This window comes from Chelonia mydas, chromosome 1 (assembly GCF_015237465.2).
Source record: "Chelonia mydas isolate rCheMyd1 chromosome 1, rCheMyd1.pri.v2, whole genome shotgun sequence".
NCBI classification, from domain to species: Eukaryota; Metazoa; Chordata; order Testudines; family Cheloniidae; genus Chelonia; species Chelonia mydas.
This window is the reverse complement of record NC_057849.1, coordinates 157,949,259-157,969,642: the sequence shown is the minus strand read 5'-3', so window position 1 is coordinate 157,969,642 and position 20,384 is coordinate 157,949,259. Positions and strand designations below refer to the sequence as shown.

General features: G+C 41.6%; 1 protein-coding gene across 3 annotated transcripts in view; it reads right to left on the bottom strand.

Annotated features, from left to right (window-relative positions):
• ERG (ETS transcription factor ERG) overlaps positions 1–20,384 on the bottom strand; it is a 206,270-nt gene that overhangs the window by 122,980 nt on the left and 62,906 nt on the right. For all 3 annotated transcript variants that reach the window (XM_043538222.1, XM_037903906.2, XM_037903894.2), the window contains exon 2: positions 12,504–12,588. In XM_043538222.1, the coding sequence (XP_043394157.1) occupies positions 12,504–12,542 (39 nt within the window). In that variant the 5' untranslated portion in view covers positions 12,543–12,588. The remainder of the gene's footprint in view (positions 1–12,503; positions 12,589–20,384) is intronic.

Here is a 20,384-nt window from a genome sequence, read left to right as displayed (position 1 = left end):
TACTTTGCTGCTCCTCAGAACAGACATACTGTCTCTGTCTCTGACTGTCTGTGTCCCCCTCTTTATTAAAAAAAATAAGACTGCACGTCTCTGGTGTGAATGTGACCAGCTTGCAATATTGCATTCTCTCTACACAGAATGTCTGGTTTAGGTGATACCAAGTGATCCCTACCCTAGCTTTGGATGTTTGCTGGATTATTAACTGGCACATCTGGCTCTCTCCCTAGGAGGGTGAGTTCTGCACAGCCGCAGGAATTTCTTTCATACACCATTTTTATTAGCTTTTCAAAAGAATAGGGATTACCACTGGAAAGGAAGACATCAAGGGCATTTGCTGGGATATAGGTCCCCTACCTGTTTACCACATAAAAAGAACTCTGTCTTTCTTTCTTAAGAATTAATATTTTTCACTTTTTATACCAGCCCTTATTGTTTCCTCATATTTGACAGGTCCGTTTCATTGAGAAATGGCTTATGATTTGTGATCTTATGAGAGCTGTAAGGAAAATGTGTTTTCAGAAAACCCTGAAGACAAATGAATCTAGAGATTGGGGCATATCTTAAAGTACTCATCTCAGATACTGTTCTTCCCATGTAGACCACTACATCCACAGACTTCACACGACAAAAATGAGGTAGATTCAGTGGAAAGAGAGGAATGAAATAGTAGCTGAAGAAAGCACATTTGTTGACTTAGGGTTAGTCTACACAGGATAGTTACACTGGTATAAGATAAAATGCTAAAGCGCTATAGTTATATTGGTGTAACTCCCCGCATGGATGCTCTTATGTACGTACAAGATGACCTTTTTCCAGCTTAGTTTATGTCATTTTGGAAGTGGCTTAAAATAAACTGAAAATAGCCACTCTTATACTGGAATAAGAGTATCCAGGTGGGGGAGTTATACCAATGTAACTATAGCACTTTAACTATGCCTGTATAATTATACCGGAATAACTGGAAATATCTCCTGTGTAGCCCAAAGGAACCTGGAACTCAGTGTTCCTAAATGAAATTTTCCTCTGATCAAGCGGTTTTCAACCTGTGGTCTGTGCCACCTTAGGGATAGACAGAACATGATTTCCAATGGGGTCCACAGCACTATTTGAAAATTTTTAGGGGTCCACAAATGAAAAAAGATTAAAAAAATCTGCGCTGATCTAACAGCTATCTTGTTCCATTGTTTCCTTGTACTCACTCCCCAGTAGTCTGTCTCCATCTGTTGTCTCCTGCCTCATACTTAGATTGTAAACTCCTTGGGGCATGGAGTGTCTTTTTTGTTCTGTCTTTGTAAAGCACCTAACACAGTTCGGTCCTGGTCCTGGTGCCCCTACATGTTTCAATTATACAAATAAATAATTAATGATAATAATATAGAGAACCACTCTTCATTATTTACCACTTCCTAATTTTAGTGCCATCTGCAAACTTTATCAGTGATGACTATGTTTTCTTCCATAAAATCATGGAATAACAAAATCATATTAATCATGTGTGTCTCTAAGATCCATGTGGAAAATGCAAAGACCATTGACAGAAATCAGCTCTGAAATCTGCACACACAAAGACTGCATGTAAAGGAACAGAAAAAGCGGCTAAATTCACCAGATATTTTGATTTATTTCAATATATACAAAAGAAAACAGGGGCACCTTTGCAAAGCCTTTTGGTTTCTGGAAAACTTACACCCAGAATAAGGGTATAGTGAAACAAAAATTGTGCTGGTTCATCATGGAATAACCTTAATGGACCACATTTATTTCATTTAGTAATAGCATTTCACTTAAAATAATATTTTACTGAATTTGAAATAGCAGATTTCAACATCTCACAAAACCTTACTGTTATGAGAGCAGGTGCTAATGACTGCCATTAAATCAGTCTTTAATCCAAAGACAATCACACACCTTGTTAAAGTTAATGCATGTGCCAAGCACTCTTTCGGACTCAATGGGAAAAAGAATTGAGTCCCTTTTATGTAGTAAAGACAGCTGGAAACAATGGAGGGACTGCCCAAGGCACATGGAAGGTCAGAGCTAAACTGGATGGACTGAGGGGTTTGCTAGGTTGCAAATGCAGGGGCTAAGGCTTAGATTCACTGTAGGCACCTACGTCCAACTTTTAGGTGCCACAGACATTCTCAAAAACACTGCTGAGCTTCTGCTAACCCTGTAGAGGCCTAAATTTCTGCCAGTAGCCATGTGCAAACCTGAATAAGTCCTGAAGCCAGCCCACAGCTATTAAGCTGCTTGGAGCCATAATGCAGTGGCATTTCAGACTAGACATTCCTCTGCCTATGTTGCCCACAGGTCCCAATCCAGCCTTAATTGTTGCATTTGCTAACTTTTGATTGCTTGACTTTGTGACCTTAATGTTTTTTAACATTTTTTTTTGTGTGTAATTTCTTACATATTCAGAAAAGCAAACTAAAAAAACCAAAAGAATTTCTATCATGTGGAACCATACTGACACCCACATGGGTCATCAGCAGGGCTGGAACATATAGATTCACAGCAAAACCCCTGCCATGTGAGCTAACGCTGTCACTGAAAACAGTGGCCACGCATTAGAAGAGGACGAGACACATAGTTTGTCAGGAATGATGAGACTCAGGAATCCGGGGTTGCATTCCAGGTTCCGGAAGGAAGCGTGCTCTAGTGGACGCAGTCCCCTTTGCCTCTGTTCACCTCACTCCTGACCCCTTCTGCTTCCAGGGAGTAAAGAACAGAATCCTACATTATTAATGCAGCAGTTTCCTCCCACTCCCCTGCAGCCTGTCCCTGTCTCAGTCTTCTCTCTTCTTCCCTCACCACGGTTGATTCTCTCCACAGCTTAGCCATCCCAGTCAGACTCTGTTAGGATATAGATATTCAGGCCTGTCGGTAAAGGCCTGTACTCTAAGAATGTAGGTGTATTCTTATCACTTGGCTAGTTCTAGAGCTATAAAAGAAAGAATCAAAATCACTGTCTGCCAGTGTAAGGTCCTTCTCTTACTGTGACAATCTGAGGCCCTGTGCTTAGGCTAAGGCCTTTGGCTAAGCAGCAGAGGCAGCCATAAGCTGGGAAGCGACCGGTCACATCCTCACATTCCAAACTAGCCACATTGAAAGAAGGTGCTATTGGGCTGTTAGGAATACAATCCTGTCCTGATAGTGCCTATCGCCTCCAGAGAAAGGGAAGTGCCTAGAAGATGTAAAAGGAAACTTAGTTTGATAGCATCCTGTCTGGCAAGAACTCACTTATCAATAGGTGGGATGTGAAATCCTCATTTCTGTATTGTTTTGTCATTATAGTTCCCACTTTGCTATTCTTTGTCTGTATAATCTCTGTCTGGTTCTGTGATTATTCCTGTCTGCTGTATAATTAATTTTGCTGCGTGTAAACTAATTAAGGTGGTGGGATATAATTGTTACATAATCATGTTACAATATGTTAGGATTGGTTAGTTAAATTTCAGGAAAATGATTGGTTAAGGTATAGCTAAACAGAATTCAAGTTTTACTATATAGTCTGCAGTCAATCAGGAAGTGAGTGGGTGTGGGGGTGGGTGTATGGGTGGGGGAGATGGCAAAAGGGAATGTGGGTAAGGAAATTGGAATCATGTTTGGCTAAGGGCAGGAATGGGAACAAGGACACAGGTGTAAGGCTCTGTGGTGTCAGAGCTGGGAAGGAGGATACTGAGGAAGGAAACTGGAATCATGCTTGCTGGAAGTTCACCCCAATAAACATCGAATTGTTTGCACCTTTGGACTTCAGGTATTGTTGCTCTCTGTTCATGCGAGAAGGACCAGGGAAGTGAGTGGGTGAAGGAATAAGCCCCCTAACAGACTCCATCCCCTTTGGCTTCAAAACCATAGTCTTCTACAATATGAGCTGAAGGAGAAGCTCCATCAGTTGTAATAGCATTTGAAAGTATCTGATTCCATCCAGCACAGGACAGTGGAAAACATACATGCTAGCCAGTGCATTAAAAATGCATTAAGTACTTTGCAGTATGCCCCTTCCTGCTTATGAAAGAGATAATTGTTGTTTAAAAGTGGTTGTATTTAAGGAATTATCCATGCTATTTGTCCCCCGAATAATAGAGATTAAAGTCTCTAGACCATCTCCTATCAAAATAACATGCTTCCCTTTGAACATGTCATTAGCACTGTTTTTCCATCTGGCTGTTGGCAAAGATCTTGGATTTGCTCAGAAATGCTGAAAGTTCATCAATTACAGCACACAGAAGCCATTATTTCTCTTTTATTTTACCAAGATGATGTTTGCTTGGGGATGAGAGGGGGAGACTGGTGTTCAAGAAAGAAAGAAAGGTGTTTGACTGCTGTAATCTCTATGTCAATAATTATGTCTCAGTCCTGAATGTAAAATGGATGTAAAGCATAACCTCATCTTTGAGAGTAAGGAGGAACCAGTATCCAGATACACGTAATAATGCCAAGATAACCATTGTAACTCACCTATGTTGACAGGTGAGTTACATGTAAGTAACTAATATGTAAGATACCTCCATCTGAGGCATTAGGAGGTACAGTGGAGGGATAACGTACCAGACTTTACCACCAGCAGACTGGGGGTCACATGAATGAACCAAACTATGGAGCACTGTCAATACTGCACTTCACCCACATTCACTGCTAAACCTGGTCCTCGTCAATGAGGTTGCACAGGTGTATGCCCGCAGAATGTGGCCCATGGTTTAGAATGTTTCTTGACAAGTCTCCAAAAAAAGTGCCACCATTGACCTAGGAGATAAAGCATCCCTTTTGTCTTCAACTTCTCAAATGTTAAAGCACACAATACAATCAACAAATGTCTCTACTACATTGGAACTTTTCAGATGTCAGTGAATCCTGCATCTGATAATGACTACTCTGAAGATCACAGCTGAAAAGTACCCAGAACAAAACATCAAAAATAAACGTTTCCCCCCCAAGACATTTATCCCTCTCTTCTTGTTTTATCATCCAACAAAAAGAAAATTTTGAACCACGTAGACATACGTGGGCCAGACCCTCAGCTGATGCAAGTCAACCTTGCTGTGACTTTAGTGGATCTTTACCCATTTACACCAACTGGGGATCTATCACGATAAATGGAGTAACCCCACATGTCCTCAGAAAACCAAGTGAGGCATCCAAATTAGAGGATCCTGCAGGAAAGAGAGAAAGGACTTAAATATCTTTCTTGAAATATGACTCCAGAAATTCCCCCACAGCTGTGAAACATGTTGAATGGATCATATCCAGGCGGCCAGAAAAACACCAGACATTTGCAGGCCAGGCTGCTGAAAACAGAATTTGGCTCTTAAAAAAATACAGCCTTTATTTTAACTATTGGTGTTTTATAAGTATTTTCCTTTAAAAACAAGCCATGCTCATCTGAGGTAGCATTTGCACAATGTGTTGCTATGGCTACTATTACAAGTACTTGTTTTTAATGAATAGTAAAGCAAAAAAGTCAAGTAAAAACCTATGTAAATGGCAATTAGTCTTGCCCTTGCAAAGAGATAAGTTAAGCTCTGACCTTTCTGAAAACATCCATAACCTCTCTTTTGGATATGAATAGATATACTGTTAAGTTAAAAATCTTTTTTTAAAAAAACCCTTACTTGGCTCCTTGTTTAGCTTCTCCACCCTTAAATGCTAAACAGTGAGATATCCACTTGTCACGGAGGAAAACAAGTACACCAAGCAAAGCAAAGGCTCTGCTTCTCTGAGAAAAAGAACATTCCATGTTTTCCACGTTCCATATTTTCACTCCATAAAAAGCTAATACTAATGGTGTCTTTTCTGGATTTGAACCTTAATACATATGGCACAAAGGAACTTTTGGCTGAGTTTGAACTCTTCTGTGTCAGGCCTGGTCACTGGCAGTCCAGCTCAATAGTTAGAACAAGGCCAAGGGAGCTGGAAACCAGAGCCAGGAGTCAGCACCCCAGTCAGGAACCAGAGGCAAGGGTCAGAGTTAGACTCGGGATCAGAGTAGGAGCAAAGGCTGGAGCAGGACCAGAGCAAGGCAGAAGCTAATGCAGGACAGGAGCAACCACAGTCACAACTGTAGGACAAAGCATTAAGCAGCCAGCAACTGCTGAGCTTCAAAGCAGGCCTGCTGGTTCCCTTTGGCCAATGAGTGGGGTGGGGGCTGGCCAATCAGGCTGTCCTACCACAACCCAGCTGAGATCATTAATCTGCCGGGAGGCTGTGCTGGCTAGTCCCCAAACTCAGCTGAAGGTGCCCAATCCTGATATTCTGTTAATATCAAAACACATCTTGATTATGTGCTACCATGGACAATATCATCTTTTATATCATATTTTGCATCTAATTCCTTACAGCTCCATCTTAAAACAATACCCCTCTTCCAGGAATGAAATATAAAGGAAACCGGTGCTCTTTCAAACAGTACTGGATGTCATCATCTTTTCAGCACACAATCCTCCTACAGCAAAACCATTTTGGAAGAGTCAGGGCACACAAGCTTTGTCATAAACGCTTGGGCATGGTACCACAAGATTTTCAACAAATCAGAAACTCTACAAATGACTGTCCAACATGAATTCCTTTGTATTAATTGAAGCTTTTTGAATCAAGAGAATTTCTTGACCTTATTTTAAATCAAATAAACATCTTTATTGTTTATAGTTACCTATTACACCAATCTCATGTGACTAAGCACTACTTATTTGCCAGTAATAACTCTGTCTAAATGGCAAACTAAGGTCCCACTCTTGCAAACAGTTATGCACATGATTAACTTTACCATATGAGTAGGGCCCTACCAAATTCACAGTCTACTTTGGTAAATTTCACGGTTATAGGATTTTAAAAATCATAAGTTTCATTATTTCAGCTATTTAAATATGAAATTTCACCATGTTGTAATTGTAGAGGTCCTGACCCAAAAGGAGTTGGGGGGGGGGGGAGGTTGCAAGGTTATTGTGTGTGTGGGGGGGGGGGGATTGCAGAACTGCTACCCTTACTTCTGTGCTGCTGGTGGTGGCGGCGCTGCCTTCAGAGCTGGGCAGCTGGAGAGGGGCGGCTGGTGGGTGGGAGCCCAGCTCTGAAGGCAGAGCTGCCGCCAGCACCAGCACAGAAGTAAGGGTGGCATAGAATGGTATTGCCACCCTCACTTCTGCACTGCTGCTGGCAGGGCGCTGCCTTCAGAGCTGGGCGCCCGGCCAACAGCCGCCGCTCTCCAGCCGCAGAAGTGAGGGGGCAATACCATGACCCCCCTAAAATAACCTTGCAACCTCCCTGCAGCTCCCTTTTGGGTCAGGACCCCCCAATTTGAGAAATGCTGGTCTCCCCTGTGAAATCTGTATAGTATAGGGTAAAACCACACAAAAGACCAGATTTCACAGAGGGAGACCAGATGACGTGTTTTTCATGGCCGTGAATTTTGTAGGGTCCTACATATGAGTTGTCCCATTGACTGTAATGGGACCACTCTCATGCACAGAGCTTAAGCACATGTATAAATGTTTGCAGGATCTGGACCAAATTTCCAAGCCATTCATTCTCTTTGTATACTCCAAGCTAGAACTGAATACATTCATGGTACGTTGTCCACATAAAGTATCCTTCTCTTTTCATTCCTGCCAAACAATTTTGAATGAAAACACAAAATTGTGGTTTGGGGCAACTGCACTTTTAGAATGAACAGGAAAATAACGATTAAAATTAAAAATGCTTCAATCAGGCGGCATAATTTCAAATCTCAACGTTCATCAGAGATGGGCTTAAACTGATCAATCTGGATCCAGACCAAGATTCAGATTTAAAACACTCCCAAAGTTTGATGGTACATGGGTTTTGGGATCAGGCAGTCCTCAGTTCTCGTTGTAAAGTGCAGTAATCACAGAATTATAGACTCAAAGGACTGGAAGGGAACTCAAGAGGTCATCTAGTCCAGTCCCCTGCACTCACGGCAGGACTAAGTATTACCTAGACCATCCCTGACAGGTGTTTGTCTAACCTGCTCTTTAAAATCTCCAGTGATGGAGATTCCACAGTCTCCCTAGGCAATTTATTCCAGTGCTTAACTACCCTGACAGTTAGGAAGTTTTTCCTAATGTCCAACCTAAACCTCCCTTGCTGCAATTTAAGCCCACTGCTTCTTGTCCTATCCTCAGACGTTTAGTAGAACAATTTTTCACCCTCCTCCTTGTAACAAACTTTTATTCACTTGAAAACTGTTATGATGTCCCCTCTCAGGCTTCTCTTTTCCAGACTAAACAAAACCAATTTTTTCAATTTTCCCTTGTAGGTCATGTTTTCTAGACCTTCAATCATCTTTGTTGTCCACCTCTGTATGTTCTCCAATTTGTCCATATCTTTCCTAAAATGTGTCACCCAGAACTGGACACAATACTCCAGTTGGGACTGAATCAGCACAGAGTAGAGCAGAAGAATTACTTTTTGTGTCTTGCTTACAATACTCCTGCTAATACATCCCAGAATTATGTTTGCTTTTTTTGGAACAGCGTTACACTGTTGACGCATATTTAGCTTGTGATCCACTATGACCCCCAGATCACTTTTCCACAGTACTTCTTCCTAAGCAGTCATTTCCCATTTTGTAGGTGTGCAACTAATTGTTCCTTTCTAAGTGGATTACTTTGCATTTGTCCTTATTGAATTTCATCTTATTGACTTCAGCCTATTTCTCCAGTTTTTCCAGAGCATTTTGAATTTTAATCCTATCCTCCAAAGAACTTGCAATCCCTCCCAGCTTGGTATTGACTGCAAACTTTGTAAGTGTACTCTGTATGCCATTATCTAAATCAGTGGTTTTTAAACTGCGGGTTGCGACCCAGTACTGGGTCACAGAAGTTCTGGTCAGCACCACCGACCGGGCCATTAAAAGTCCTGTTGGCAGTGCTGCCTGGCTAAGGCAGGCTAGTCCCTACCTGTTCTGACACCACGCTGCACCCCGGAAGTGGCCAGCAGCAGGTTTGGCTCCTAGGCGGGGGGAGGGGGCATGGGACTCCACACACTGACCCACTCCGAGCACCGGTTCTGCATTCCCATTGGCTGGCGGGGGAGGGGAGACGGTGCCTGCGGGCGAGAGCCACGCGGAGCCACTTGCACACCTCCGCTTAGGAGCCGGACCTGCTGCTGGCTGCTTCCAGGGTGCAGTGTGGTCCGTAGTACCAGGATAGGCAGGAAGCATGCCTTAGCACTCCCATTGTACCGCTGACTGGGAGCCGCCCGAGGTAAGCCCACGCCCCAATCCCCTGCCCCAGCCCTGAGCCCCCCCTCAAACCCAGAGCCCCCTTCTTCACTCCAAACCCCTCATCCTCAGCCCCACCACAGAGCCTGCACCCCCAGCCCAGAGCCCTGACCCCCTCCTGCACCCCAATTCCCTGCCCCAGCCCAGAGCCCCCTCATACACCCTGAAGCCCTCATTCCTGGCCTCAGCCCTCACCCTTGCCCCTCAACCCTCTGCCCTGGCCCTGAGCCTCTCACACATCCCAAACCCCTCCTCCCCAGCTCTGTTGGGTTATGGGCATCAACAATTTTCTTCAACTGGGTCACCAGAAAAAAAAAGTTTGAAAACCACTGATCTAAATCATTGATGAAGATACTGAACAGAATCAGACCCAGAACTGATCCCTGTGGGACCCCACTCATTATGCCCTTCCAGCTTAATTGTGAACCATTGATAACTACTTTCTGGGAACTGTTTTCCAACAGTTATGCGCCCACCTTATAGTAGCTCCATTTAAGTTGTTTATGAGAAGATCATGCAAGACAGTATCAAAAGCCTTACTAAAGTCAAGATATACTACATCCACTGCTTCCCTCCATCCACAAGGCTTGTTACCTGTCAAAGAATGCTATTAGGAGGTGATCTGGCATGATTTGTTCTTGACAAATCCATGCTGACTGTTACTTATCACCTTACTATCTTCTAGGGAATACAACAGTGAAAATGATTAATTTTTTTTCTTTGGCAACTGGGGCTTTTTTCTGTATATCTAATGTAAAAGATCACATAATGAAAAAATAGTCACTCTTATTGCAAAGAAATGTCTACAAATATTCACACTGGCCATACATCCTCTCCTTTTGTGTTCACTATTAACAAATGTACAAGTTGTCAAATTGTAGTCACGTAGACATTCCTGGAAAGTGAACTTCAAAGTTGCAATTTTAAATGTGCATGAATGAGTATTTTCTCCAGAAGTATATGAGCACACATTCAGTGAGGTAAAGTAATAGTTACAACTGAACAACACTATAGCAATAACTAAATGAAGCCAAATTACTCTAGCCATCTGAAAGAATAGAAATTAGAGATAAAAAAAAAAGACATATTAGGCCAGTTATTTTATTCCCCTGCCAATACATGATTGCTCCCTGTGGTATATTTTAGGTAATTCATCTAGTCCATTTTTAAAATCTTGACCAATGGATCATCCCCTAGGTTTTTTTGGAGAATATGTTTCTACAAAAGTAAATTCTATCATTAATGTGGAGGAGCTGAAGTTTTTTTTAACTAGTACTGATTTCATTCTCTCCCCTCCACTTCAACAAACATGATAAGCACATGGATTGGCTAAACTACTTGCAGAAATTGGTTATATATTAACATTTGGGCATTTTTTGCTGCTGCAAACAGACTCCATTTCTTACTCCTATAACTATACAGTTTGCTTGCTCAGTAGTGCTAGGTTGACAGAATAACATAAGTCTTCTGTGTCTATAGTAAGTGTTTTTGGAGCACAGTTGGATATGGACATGTCTCAGACCTGGTTCAAATTTAGTTTATAAAAAGCCTAGTAACTGTTGCTGGAAGATGTAGGACCTAGGCTTGTATGTTTTCTATACACGTAGGAAAAATGGTTGATTACAATTGCCAGCCTGTCAGAAGCATTCATTATTAGACTTGCCACAAAAGTCACACACAAACACAACCCCCCCACACCTCCCACCCCTTTGAAATTCAATTCTCAGTGTGAAAAAAACTGCTTCTGATGCCATTTTTGGCAAAATATGTGAAATTCAGTTCTTTTTGGTGTTATCTTTGGCTCTGAAAATACCAACACTCTGAAAAATATATTTGATGCCTTAAAAACATTTGAATTATTACCATTTTCATATCAGATTATTATGCACATCAATATTTTACTGCTCATATTCCTTAAAAACATCTGAATACAAGAAGACTGTGAAAAGTGGCTTTTCCCACAGCCATATACTTTTGTTTTAACTTACAACTCAATAAAAATAAATTTCAGAAGTGTAGTTATTCTATATTGTGGCTGCTGACTAGTATTTTTCAGTTGACTGAGTAGGAACTCCACAAAAGGTAAAAAAGCTAACAGAACTATAAGAATACGACCAAGCAAACAGAAGAAATTGAATCAAATACTGTAAAACCCAATGTTAAGATACCAATAAAACCCAGAAGATTTTAATACTCAGAACTGGATATCAAAAGAAACATTACATTTCATTTAAAATCAGCTCAGCATCAAACTACATATCAATCTATTTCTCTTACTGCTGCAGTTTTATTTTTCAAGTGATATCTTTCGGTGGCTGGAGCAGCGATAACCTAAACAACAGAGTCTTAAAGTATTGGATGTAAATAAATATCAGTCGGCTTTTGACATTGGTGTGGATGCATTTCTTTACTGGACAATGACAGTTCCAGCAGTGTTCTTTAGGAAGTAATCCTGTCATTTCCGAAGCAGTTATGAAACTCTTCCCAAACAAGGCCTTTAAAATGATATAATAGGCAGAAATACAGTATTCAGTGTTAGCTTGTTGGGCTCAAGTGGTGCAGTATTGCATATGTTCTATTTCCAGAAATGTAGTGTTCTTAATAATACAGCGGTTGGCTACATTTGTAAGTCTACTTAGATAAATATTATCTGTTCCATGATAGAAGGGTAAGAAAATGCTTTGGGCTCTAATACGATGTACACAGTGGAGCTCAAAAAATATTACCGTTTTCAAGATGTAGAAAAGCAGTGTTGCATTTTGGACTACATCCCAGTCCCACTGAAGTTAGTGGCCAAACTCCCACTGATTTATAAACAACTAAGAATCTACTCTTTTTTATGGGTTTTTGGTTTGCTTTGTTTTCTATGTTATGTGCAGTTTCCTGCTGCCATAATGTCAGTGGAAGTATTGCCATTTACTTCAACGGAACAGGATCTGTGCTGTGTGAGCTTTGTATTTTCCAGGTGGATTCACTTATTGAACATCATGAATTTTAAGCAAAAAAAGCACAGCTCTATAATCCACAGAAACTTATCCTCAAAATTCAATGTGATAGGACCAACTGAAGTCTATTTCAGTCTTTGGAACAAGTACCCAAAAAAAAGTTAATTTTGTGAAGTATTTGAGGACATACAAATATAAAGGAATGAAAGAACAGTAAATTGTTAGAATTTAAAGCCATACAGAAGGCATGTAATACGAATATACAATCCTTAACATTATTATTTTCTGAACATTTAAAGATTTACAGTCAACAGAAAAATTACCTTGATATGAGCTGCTGGATCTGGGACAGTCTGAATCATGTCCTTTAAGAGGCCAATGTGTTTACCAGTTCAAACCCCAGGGCAGCTGCACAAACAAGAAAACAACATCACATAAGAGTCTGTATGCTTATATTTATTTTCAATAGGACTCGATTTTCTTTTCTGGAGAAGTAAGTTCTTTTCCCCCCCATAGCAAATATAACTGATGCTGTAAGTAAGATATTATTGGTTCCATAGGTTTACTTCTTAAAGGAGAGAACAATCTCAGGGGTTGAACCTGTGTTCCTTATTCAGGAAAATTCTCCTTTGAACTTAATGGGCAATTCTCCCTGAATAAGAACTGCAGGATTGGGCTCTAATTATTATAGCACTGGTATTCTTAATATAGGGCAGAGTTGCTCTAGAATTTCTTCTTCCCCTGCAACATAGATGCAATGTAATTGGGGCAGATCCTCAGCTGACATAAATAAGCATCGCTTCAGTGGAGCTGTGCCCACCTACAAGAGCTGGGGCTCTGGCCCATCATCTAGTTCAATAGCATTTTAAAATGCAGAACTTTTGAAATTCCCAATATATAATTGATAGTATTATTTAGATAATTTTTTTAAAGTAATGTCTCATCTAAAATAACATATTGCTCAATAACAGGAACATTAGCTATAAAGAGTCATGGTTTGTAGTAAGAAAACAAAATGCAAAAACATAATTTTAGTTTCATTTAAAGCAAAAGATAACTCATTTTATCTGTTTTCCCTTAAAAGCCTGGAAAATCCCCATTTTCCATGCAGAGTGATTCCTTTAGATTCTTGAACTCCTTTTTGTCTTTTAAAGTGACACAATAATATTATTAATAATACTGTTCTTACAGCTAAGATATTTTGAGGCTCGAGCTTCTATTTACTTGTCACGGCCAAAGACTGATACCTTTATTCATTGTGTTGCACCTTAATGGGACCACTTGTGGAATAAGGTATTACTCAGTGTGATTAAAGGTATCAGAATTTGGCCCTTAGTGAATTTTCCCTTTACTACCCAAAGGGCCCAGCCTTACTCCCATTGAAGTCAATGGGAATTGGATTAGTAAACTTTAAGACCCAATTCGGAAAGCCCAATGCAAGCAACATTTACAATTAGGTGAACCATTGGTGCAGTTTCCCCAGCTAGCCATGAAAGATAAAACAGGTTGTTGGAGTGACTGTGTTCTTTGGAGATTTCTCTCCCAAGTGATTTGAAGTGTTGGTACAAATACATGCAAAACAGATGTGCAATTTTTAATTTTTTTTAAAAAGTTAATTATTGAACAAATGAACCTAACTGCAAACCCCTTTTCAAACATCAGCAGCATTATCCAATGTGTTTTAAGGGATGAAAACTTTAAGATCTCAAAATGTCATATATTAAAATATTAGAGTTGTATAAATTGTAAGATTTTATTTCACTCCCTCTGTCGTCATGTTCATCGTTTTTACAGCCACTGGAAAAATGTGAAAAATTATCAAAGAAAATTTAGAGTTTTGCTGTATCAGTGCTTATTTTTGTCAGCCCAAAGCAATGCAGGTTTGCCTGACACGCAAATACATATTATTTCCCCAATCTATTTTGAAATGTTTCATTCAGGTTTTAGGAAGATAGCTAGACTCAGTCAGGTATTGTGACTGAATTGCTAACAAAGATAAGACCTGAAAACATTTGTGACCCTCTCCCTGGCAAGGTGCTAATTTGCTCTTGGGAAGTGCAACTACCATTTAAGTCAATGGGATGTTTAGGTGTTCTGCACCTTGCAGGACTAAAATCATGGTGAGCGAGGCTAATGGGAGACATAGAGAAAATGGACAGGGAGTATCCACGATAAACAGCTGAACATGCCCATCAGGTACCAAACTAGAATGCCACTTCATGAATCTGACCGGGGAGATCTGCAGTGTGTGAATTTTGCAGGTTTGGGTGGTGAGTGCCTGGTTAAGGGTTTTGCCTAACTTGCCCATCTCCTTTACCGTATATACAGAAAAAGCTGCCTCAATTTAGCCCATAAAATAAGATTTGGGGGCAATTTTTCAGAGGTATTTAGGTGCCTAAATATGCAGATAGGTGCTTCATGGGATTTTCAAAAGCACCTAGGTGTCTAACTCCAATTGAATTAAATATGAATTAATCACTTAGGCCCTTGGTAAATCTTACTAGGCTCCTATCTGCATCTTTAGACACCTAAATATGTTTAAAAATCTGGCCATTGGTAAAGAATTTAAATACATCTGTTCACTAATTTACCTGTCATTAATATATGTGGGCTTCACTCTACATGGGAAAACTATGACAGGAATCAGTTTAGTACTTTTGGAACAGGATCACCAGACTTCTTAGGGTATGTCTACACTGCAATTAAAAACCTACAGCCAGACTGTGCCAGCCAACTCAGCCTCATAGGGCTCAGAGCAACAGGCTGTTTAATTGTGGTGTAGATGTTGGGGTCAGGCTGAAGACCAGGCTCAAGGAACCTGAGAGATGGGAGGGTGCCAGGCTCGGGCTGTGGCCTGAGCCAGAATGTCTATACTGCAACTACACAGCCTCTTCGCCTGAGCCCTGCAAGCCCACCTCAGACATAGCATCAGAGCTTAAATTTACCTGGAGCGAACAGCCTGGGGCAGTAGCTTAGGCAAAACTGACTGGATTATGCTGGTACTCTTTCACTCTACATCTAGACACCAGATCAGAGAATTCTTTACAAAAGAGAGGGTGGGAGAAATTTGTAAATCAAACTGGAAATCAAAGAAAATGTTTGTTCAGTCTGAGTTTGAAACATGGATAGGTTATGGCAATTTTATATTTTTCGTCTTTAAGGCACTCGTCTGTAGCAGTGCTCCGAAATGGAGGTTGCTGTTTCAATAACATATGTCACAGTTCAGGGCCACTGCCCCTGAATTCCCCACTTGTGCTCTACCGAAGGCACCCACTCTAGGGCTACGTCTATACTATGGACCTTACGACGGCACAGCTGTACCAATGAAGCTGTGCCGCTGTAAGGTTTCCTGGATAGCTGCTCTATGCCGGAATAATTAAACAACCCCCAGTGAGTGGCTGTAACTATGTCGGAGGGAGACAGTCTCCTGCCGACATAGCACTATCCACACTGGCACTTTTGTCGGTGAAACATTTGTCAGTTGCGGGTCAGTCATCACCTCTGTTGGGCAGAGACCCATATCTCTCTCCCTCCTAACCAGAGGGTTTCCAGGCGGCACACTTCCCAGCCTACACTGTGATATTCCCACAAGACTGACTGCCTAAAAGACCAACAACTTCACTTTGCTTTCTCTCCAGACTCTATGGCCAGCGTATTGCCTGCTGTGATAGGGCGTGCTCCTCACACTCACATTAACCCTAAAGGGGTTAACATAGACCAAATGGGCCAATGAACGTATTAGGCTGCAAACTGGGGAATATTTAGGCAGACCGGAGAGCTCTAAGTAAGGGAAGGTCACCTGTGCAGGAACAGTTGGGGCTTCTATAAAAATAGGAAGCTGGTAGGAGAAAAGAGACTGCAGTCACTCTCCCTGGAACAAGGGAGAGAAATGGATTTGGACTCAAGAGGAAGGGTTTGTCTATCAGAACCAGGAGATAGGGGTTTGGCTAAAAGGGTGGAAAATAAGAGCCTGGGACAGGCAAGGTAGGACGGAGTCCAGAGGAGCGGCAGGAAGGTTTGTGCTCGTACAGACCTTGGGCACTGGAGACAGGATTTCTGGTCTGGAATCCAAATTAGAGGGAAAGGCTGGGTTCCCCTAACAGCCACTGAATGAGAGGTACAATCTGGGCAGTGAACTTTAAGACTGTATGGGTCCATTTTTTCTGGCTACTAATGGAGTGGCTCAGCCAGGGCACTTAATGACCATCTGAGATGGTGGGAAGACCTTAACAGTACCCTGGAAGGGGAGGACTATTTGTGACTTGGCTGGACGGCTAAGCCATGAAGATGAGGTGTGGCAGCTCCTGAGAAGCAAGAGAGAGGCAACAGAGTGAGACAGCAGGCTGAGGAACTGCAAGAAGAGGGTGTTGGGCTGGCTGAGCTAATTCCCAGACACGGCCAGCAGGAGGTGCTCCGATAGTGAGTAGAGACTCCCATGACACCCTCAGTTATGTTACCACGCAGCACTAAGCAAGCATTTTCACCTTAAGAATAAATGTATTACTGAGAAAACATATTAAAAACAAGAAAACACACTTGCTAAAAAGTTTGCCAGACATCACCTCAACTCCACCTTGGGCTCTGGTAGATGTCTGTCCTTCAAAACCCTCCAATGGACAGAAAAGATATGTAAACTTAATTCAATAAATTCTCTCAAGGGCATGGCAGGAAATTGCCATATCTGTCACAGCACAGTCTTAATTCTGACCTGGATAACCATTTACAGCTTCATCGGGCCAGAAATGGTGCCCTTCTAGATCCCAGACTACAGAAAGCACAACTTTGTATTTCTACCTAAGCAAATTATTGCCTAAAAAAACCCTTCATTATATTTCTTGTTTTCTTTCCCCCCCAAAAATAAAACCATTATTTAAATCATTTCACATCCACCTTTACTGGTTGGATATAAAAGTTTCAGACATCTGGTACTAAGTTTCTGAATCAGACAGTATTTTTTGTTAGAATTCCCCCCACTCCCGAGTTTCATGCATGTCATGTTTGTGCATCACAATCAGTCAAAGGGTCTGCCCTTAGATTACAGTGCAAAATATACAGCTTTGTTAAGCATGCCTCTAATTCTGGGACTGGCAACCTTTGGTATGTGGCCCGTCAGGGAAATCTGCTGGCGGGCCGAGCCGGTTTGTTTACCTGAAGCGTCTGCATGTTCGGCCAATTGCAGCTCCCACTGGCCGCGGTTCACCGTTCCAGGCCAATGCGGGCTGCGGGAAGCGGTGTGGGCTGAGGGATGTGCTGGCTGCCACTTCCAGCAGCCCCCTTTGGCCTGGAATGGCGAACTGCAGCCAGTGGGAGCTGCAATCGACCGAACCTGCAGACGCTGCAGGTAAACAAACAGACCCAGCCCGTCAGCGGATTTCCCTGACGGGTCACGTGCCAAGGTTGCCGATCCCTGCTCTAGTTTAAAGGCCTGATCCTGAATGGTGCTGACCACCCCCAGAGGTTGCTCAGCACCTTGCAGTAACAAGCTCTAAAGGCTGGATTCAGGAAAGCATCTCTGTCCAGGAAATCACATAAACATGTGCCTAACTTTAGGCATGTATGTAAGTCCCAAGTTAATGGGACTTAAGGACATACTTAAAGTTAAATATGTGCTTAAGTGTTTTCCTGAATCAGGGCCTAAATAGGTGAGCCATAGCATATTTTAGTGTCTACAGAGCAGTTCTTTACATTAAACTGTACTTCAGCAAAATTCTTATAGTTCCAGGGGTCCCTAGTTTACACAAAGTTTCACTCACTTTGTTTTACAAGCACATATACAGAACATAACAAAGTAGCATTTGTTCATTAGATACTAAATTAAGGGGGACAAATTCCACAGTGTTGTTCAGGTCCATTGGAACTCCAATGAGAAAAATAAAATGATGGCACAGAATGCAATCAACCAAACCTGGATATGCATTTTTACTGTCATACTCCCTACCAATAACATATAAATTCTGTATTTGAAGAATGATATAAACTATAGACTCTACTACCCTTTCCATTCATACTTGCAACTCCAACTGGAATATCTTGAAGTTGTATGCATACATCAAAGAGCCCTGGAAATATGAACAGATGTGATTAAATTGTTTTTCCCTTTTATAGTCATATCAAAAGGATCAGACTATTTAATATACACAATGATAAACTCTTAGTTATTTCACAAAGTCTTCCCTCTACTCTAGAGGGTCTACTCACCTACTGTTACATTAGTAGGTGTTTCCCCTGTGTAATCTTTCCCTTCATGATGACAGCATAAATTATTTTTTTCACAAATTGGCACATTATGCTTACCTAGATGCAGGTTCTATTAAGTCCACTAAAACAAAGTAAGACAGTATGTCCTGCAATTCAGTTTAACAAATGAACTCAGATTTAGGCCCAAATTCCACTCTGAGCTACATATACTGAAACTCAGAGTCAAATCTGGCCCTTAGTATAATTTAGAGAGTTATATTCTGTCAGTGATTATTTTTGTCAACTCAAAGCATGCAGTTATACCAGGGGTGAATTTGGCCTACAATAGCTATCTGCAAAATGTATAATATGTAAACTCCAGCTTGTTGCATCTATATTCATCATTAACCATAATGGAATCCTTGGTGTATGAAAACTGACCTGCTAAATTTCATGGGCCAGATTCTCAGCTGGTGTAAATTGGTACAGCTCCACTGAATCTGATGAGGTTCAACAAGGACAAGTGCAGAGTCCTGCACTTAGGACAGAAGAATCCAATGCACCGCTACAGACTAGGGACCGAATGGCTAGGCAGCAGTTCTGCAGAGAAGGACCTAGCGGTGACAGTGGACAAGAAGCTGGATATGAGTCAACAGTGTGCCCTTGTTGCCAAGAAGGCCAATGGCATTTTGGGCTGTATAAGTAGGGGCATTGACAGCAGATCGAGGGACGTGATCATTCCCCTCTATTCGACATTGGTGAGGCCTCATCTGGAGTACTGAGTCCAGTTTTGGGCTCCACATTACAAGAAGAATGTGGAGAAACTGGAGAGAGTCCAGCGAAGGGCAACAAAAATGATTAGGGGTCTGGAACACATGACTTATGAGGAGAGGCTGAGGGAACTGGGATTGTTTAGTCTACGGAAGAGAAGAATGAGGGGGGATTTGATAGCTGCTTTTAACTACCTGAAAGGTGGATCCAAAGAGGATGGATCTAGACTATTCTCAGTGATAGCAGATGACAGGACAAGGAGTAATGGTCTCAAGTTGCAGTGGGGGAGATTTAGGTTGGATATTAGGAAAAACTTTTTCACTAGGAGGGTGGTGAAACACTGGAATGCGTTACCTAGGGAGGTGGTGGAATCCCCTTCCTTGGAAGTTTTTAAGGTCAGGCTTGACAAAGCCCTGGCTGGGATGATTTAGTTGGGATTGGTCCTGCTCTGGGCAGGGGGTTGGACTAGATAGCCTCCAGAGGTCCCTTTCAACTCTGTTATTCTATGATGGCAATGATCATATTAAAGGAACACCCCAAAACAGCCAGTTATAGAGAGAGGGATGGTGGAATTTTATTCAACAGCCCGCTTCCAGCTGATAATTACACTTTGGGAACAGCCTCTTATCACCCCTTCAAAAGGGCATAGTCAAACAGCAATACAAAAACTTACACTTCATAAATATGTAAGTATGAGATAATATGAAAAGCTATGAATGGTAGACAGCAGTGTAAATTTTACTTAAGCACACACGTGTATAATGTAGTGAATAATATGATGTGGTATTGCACAGAGGTTTTATTAGCATGAGGACTTTGGGATCATTACTATTATTCACAGGGGTGAATCCAAGAGTGAGTTATACAAATCAGTCCAAATGAGTGCCAGTAAAGCCTTTAAACCCTACCACACAATCATGTAGCCTGCATATGCCATATATTTTACAGGAATCTATTTTAAGACATTTGAGCATTTTTAAAATGTGGAGCTCTATTCAATCCCTAGGTTCTATCAGCATCTGCCAATGGAATTCAGGCTAATCTCACTCTATCTGGGCACCTAGATCTAGCTGGCACTGGTAAGGCAGTGTTTACAGCAAGACAATGCTAGAGTACCCAGCAGATGTGATGATTCAGCTGTGTAATTGGAGCATATGGCTACTGCCAGAAATTAAAGCTGCTCTCCCTTGGTAAGTGAATGCCCTAGGTGACATAGTTGTTCTGCTGGTGCAGGGGGTGCAATTTTCACTTCACTA